The sequence below is a fragment of the Sinocyclocheilus anshuiensis genome, unplaced genomic scaffold (assembly GCF_001515605.1).
Source record: "Sinocyclocheilus anshuiensis isolate Anshui unplaced genomic scaffold, SAMN03320099.WGS_v1.1 scaffold306, whole genome shotgun sequence".
NCBI lineage: Eukaryota > Metazoa > Chordata > Actinopteri > Cypriniformes > Cyprinidae > Sinocyclocheilus > Sinocyclocheilus anshuiensis.
In genome coordinates this window covers 173431-178438 of record NW_015544175.1, presented here as the reverse complement: position 1 = coordinate 178438, position 5008 = coordinate 173431, and the positions used below count along the sequence as shown (strand labels likewise).

General features: G+C 37.2%; 1 protein-coding gene across 1 annotated transcript in view; it reads right to left on the bottom strand.

Moving 5' to 3' along the window:
• Nucleotides 1–3913, bottom strand: part of LOC107696113 (protein disulfide-isomerase A6-like) — a 6454-nt gene extending 2541 nt beyond the window's left edge. Inside the window, exons 1-9 of the mRNA XM_016496291.1 lie at nucleotides 3770–3913; nucleotides 3163–3307; nucleotides 2765–2822; nucleotides 1771–1897; nucleotides 1544–1650; nucleotides 1331–1461; nucleotides 1020–1134; nucleotides 626–766; nucleotides 420–504 (exon numbers count right to left, since the gene is read on the bottom strand). Coding sequence (XP_016351777.1) covers nucleotides 420–504; nucleotides 626–766; nucleotides 1020–1134; nucleotides 1331–1461; nucleotides 1544–1650; nucleotides 1771–1897; nucleotides 2765–2822; nucleotides 3163–3307; nucleotides 3770–3785 — 925 coding nt within the window. The 5' untranslated portion in view covers nucleotides 3786–3913. The remainder of the gene's footprint in view (nucleotides 1–419; nucleotides 505–625; nucleotides 767–1019; nucleotides 1135–1330; nucleotides 1462–1543; nucleotides 1651–1770; nucleotides 1898–2764; nucleotides 2823–3162; nucleotides 3308–3769) is intronic.
• Between the last annotated feature and the right edge of the window lie 1095 nt (nucleotides 3914–5008).

Sequence of the window (5008 nt, the reverse complement as noted above, 5' to 3'; positions counted from 1 at the left end):
TAATTATTTTTAGGTTATGGCTGGTATCTGATAAATGGCTGGTACTGAAATTATATGCCATTTTGTTTAAATTAAAAAAAAACTAAAATCAAACATTTTAAATGCAACAAGTGAAATGAGGCATCAGCATTATACTGTATATTTAACAGTTATTAGTCCTTTTTTAAAGATTAAGTGAACATTAGATGACAGACTACATTAGTAAACGAGCATGCATAATAAAATTTCCAACCCTGACCAATATATAAAATAAAAATCTGTAATATTAGACGATAACCAATATGGTTCCAGTATATTGGGCATCCCTAGTGAATTATTCTGTTTAAGAGGATTCTCACTTTCATATTTTAATTTGTAAAACACAGATCAAATGATAATCAACAAAAGTATCTCGTTTTAAAGGTGAAATTGTATTGTACCTGTGTCTAAAATGTGAGGCAGCACAGATATGATACACAGCTGATAGTCCTCGCAGGTTTTCTTCAAAATGTCTTCATTCAAAATCTAAAGAAAATAAAATTCACATGAATAAAAACTAAATATTTTTTAAGCAAGTTACAATACCTATTGATGTTTACTAACTAAATAAAACGCTATCTTAAGAAATAGAAGAGAAAACAATCACCTCTTGAAGCTCTGGAGGAAGGCTGTTGTCAGAGTAAAGATCCATGGCACGAGCAACAATGTCAGATCGGGTACGTCCTCCCTGGTAGTCCTCTGGCTCCTCTCCTTTACGAAAGACCTTTATGGTGGGGAATCCTCGAATCTACCAATAAAAACAGTAGAAATGACAGTAAGTCCAGATGCACTTAGTCAACCCAAAAACCAGAGAAGAAAGAAAATGGCACGCAAAAAAATGAATTCTGCAAGACTGGAATAAAGACAGACATTCAACTGAAATGTCCAAAATTGATTAATATTGTTTGTTGGGATATCACTGGGATCTAAAATGAAACTAGAGACAATATAAGAATTGTTTATATTGTAAGCCAGTAAATAAGAGCTGACATCAGACGTACCCCATAGCGGCTGGCCAAGCCCTGGTGAACAGTAGCATCCACAGCACCCAGTTTCACTTTACCCTTTGTCTGCTCTTTGACTTCTGTGGCGGCTGCCGTCCATTCTGGCTCAAGACTGGAAACATTAAAGAAAGTCAACAGGGGAAAGCCCAGCTGGCAGAGGAATTTCATTGTCTTTGAATCCATGTAAATAATTGAAGATGGATTCAGCGCTTCAATAATGCATGGCGCAGCATGTCAGGTACTATTTCAGCGGAATGACAGACAGGCAGGTCTTATGATGTATGCGAGACACAGAGAAGGCAGCATACTTTTTGCAGTGTCCACACCAGGGGGCGAAGAACTCCACCATCCAGAAATCATCACTGTCCAGTACGGTACTGTCAAAGTTATCATCGGTCAGCTCCACCACATCCTTCTTATTGCCGGCACCACCTCCACTCTGATCACAACAGAACCCAAGAGTCAATTAAAAGGCAAACATAACAATATAGCAAGAAAGTCATCATGGTGGGCTTCAATACCTGTCTGCCATAGTCTGAGCCTCCAGTCTTTCCACCAAGTCTGTCTTTCACCAGGGAGCGGAGAGCATTCAGAGCTGCGTCTACGATGGCCTGACTGCTACGGCCACCTAACACAGAGAGAGAGAGACAATAAACCATACTTAGGAGGAGCAACAGACCGTCATATCACCATAAAACTTTTCCTTTGTGTTGCTGCCAAGATGTTTTATGAGGATGCAGTACTGAACCTTGGTAGTCCTCTGGTTTGTGTTTGTTGGCTCCGAAGATCTTGATAGTTGGAAAGCCTCGGACTCCATACTGGCCTCCCAGGGAGTTGTGCTGGTCTGCGTCCACAGCACCCACCTTCACAATGCCCTGTACCATAACACAAAAGGCATCATTCAGATAACAATCTCAAAAAAAAATATTCAAGCAGTTTTACTGTTTTTTTTTTTTTTTAATATCCATTTTTTACTTTTAGATTCATCCAATTAACTGCAACGGGCCAGGCCACTTATTTAATATTTAAAGATATTCAGAAAAAGGATAAGATATTCCCATTTAGATACATATTCCATTGAACAAGCATTGTTCCTTAACAACACATAGTACTTTTAAGTAATTCAAGTAAATAATAATCAATCCGCAAAATTAATAACAATTAAAAAAATATTCTGAAAGAAATCTCTTATGCTTACTCAGGCTGCATTTACTTAATCAAAATGACAGGAAAAACTGAAATATTTTGAAATATTATACCAATTTAAAATAACTTTTCTGTATTAATATATTTTAAAGAGTAATTTATTTCTGTGAATTTTCAGCAGCCATTACTCCAGCCCTCAGTGTCCCATGATCCTACAGAAATCAATATAGTATGCATATTTGGTGCTCAAGAAACATTTTTTATTATTGTCAATGTTGAAAACAGTTGTGCTGTTTAATATTTTTGTGGAAACAGTGCTGCAATTTTTTCAAGATGCACTTTGTTGAATATAAAGATCAAAAGAGCATTTATTTTAAATAGTTTTTTTTGCATTATAAATGTATTTACTGTCACTTTTGATCAATTTCATACATCCTTGCAGAATAAAAGTATTAATTTCATCAACGGTTCAATTAATAATTCTGTGCCAGTAAATTGAACCAGCTCTGAATAAGCACCATTTCTCTCGACTGTCAACCCTAATAACAATTGCTGAAGTGTAATTAAATTTTTTTTTTCTTAAAATCAGAATTTACCTTTAAAGCTGTGGCTGCTTTCTTCCATTCAGGAGCCAAATTCTTACAGTGTCCACACCTTAAAAAAGAAAAACAATAAGATGTCAGATACTGCACATAAACATCTGAACACAATCATGAAATGTGGTATAATAATGATGCTCACGACTGTATTATGCATCATATGCAAACTAAAACTACTGGCATGTAAATCATGATGCAAATAAAGTGCCTGAAATATTAGAGAAGAATAACTAAACTATGTATGCTTTCAACAATATACTCTCATTACACAGTGTATATACTGCTTAGAAAGCAACAGATTGGGCTGATTCAGCACCAGCATTTCAGACAGTAACCTGATCTGTAACTACAGTTGAGTGACACACATCCGGGTTCCACAACAGCTTCCAACTTACCAGGGGGCATAAAACTCGACCAGCCAGAGACTGTCACTCTGCATGACTTCCCTGTTGAAGTTGGAGGGGTTGAGCTCAACCACATCATCACTGGCAGAGTAGAGACCGTGGACAGAGAGTACAGTCAGAGAACACGCCAACACACCTGCGAACATACAGATGATAAAGAAGGAGCATCAGGTGATTTCATCAGCTTTATTTAAAAAGCAATGCTGCACCTTTCTGTAAAATCAAGAACCACAGGATGAAACATTGCATATGGTTAATAACAAACAGAACTTTCTACTTCCAGACTCTAAGCACATACAAGAGATGATTGCAGAATCTCAATAGGAACTGTGACTAATTATTAGTATCCAATTGTACAATACGAAGATGCATTTGCTGTAATGTAACGGCCCAACCACCATTACTCACTCTGCACGTTTAACTATACTATAATGTTGCATTTATGCATTCAATGTAAACAGAAGCTTTCTAAAACACTCCTTCACACTGCAATTCTACGTTAACTAAAGTTAGGCTCACAGTTTGCTTGCACACGCATTTGAGTCGATAAAACGCCACTCCACAGCTGAGTTCACGCCTTTTTGTCATTATAACTCACCCAAAAACGCTCGCATAGTTGTTCTTTGTGCCTAGTCAATATCTTGTTCAGTTCTTCAGGCTGTTCAGTGCTGTATGCGCCGCGTGAACTCTCCACCTCACTCACCGCATCACGCAGCCGGTCTCCAACCAGCAGCGTAACAACACAACACAACACAGTCGTACCGTGGCCCGCGGTGATTGGCGCGCCTCCACCCAGAGACGGGCTCAGCCAATAGGAGCTCGACGTGTAGTTCTGCGCCTCAGTGAAGTATGGTGACTGGGAGGTAGCAAAATTGTTTTATGTGTAATGTACTTAAAGGGATAGTTCACCCAAAAATGAAAATTTGATGTTTATCTGCTAACCCCCAGGTCATCCAAGATGTAGGTGACTTTGTTTCTTCAGTAGAACACATATGATGATTTTTTACTTTAACCGTTGCAGTCTATCAGTCGTATAATGCATGGTAATGGCAACAAAATCTATGAGAGTAAAAAAAAACATGCACAGACAAATCCAAATTAAACCCTGCGGCTCCTGACGACACATTGATGTCCTAAGACACGAAACGATCAGTTTGTGCCAGAAACCGAACAGTCGTGTCTTAGGACAACAATGTGTCGTCACGAGCCGCAGGGTTTAATTTGGATTTGTCTGTGCATGTTTGTTTTACTCTCATATATTTTGTTACAATTGCCATGCATTATACGACTGATAGACTGCAACGGTTGGAGTTAAAAATCATCATATGTGTTCGACTGAAGAAACAAAGTCACCTACATCTTGGATGCCCTGGGGGTAAACAGATAAACATCAAATTTTCATTTTTGGGTGAACTATCCCTTTAAGTAATTATGTACTATCTCAAATATTATAATATATCTGCTATTAATATATCTGATGACATGACGTTGCTATTTAATTTCCCATTGTCCTGTACCCATGTGACCCATTTTAATGAAAGACAAATGCACATGCATACTTATTAAAATTAAGATGCAATAATAAATAGTCGCATGGTTAAAGAAAGATTTTAATTTCAGCCACAATATTATAAATATTATACATTCGAACACAAATTAGAGTATAAAATATATATAAACGTGTTCTTCTATTAAAGGCACTTTAATGTCCCTGTGGTAGTTTTATTAAAACTAGCACATTTCAAAATTTGTATTACATAGCGAAAACTATGAAAATATAAGGTAACTGTAAACCTAAACGATCTCAAAATTGATTGTGCACCTGTTCATCTGTTTG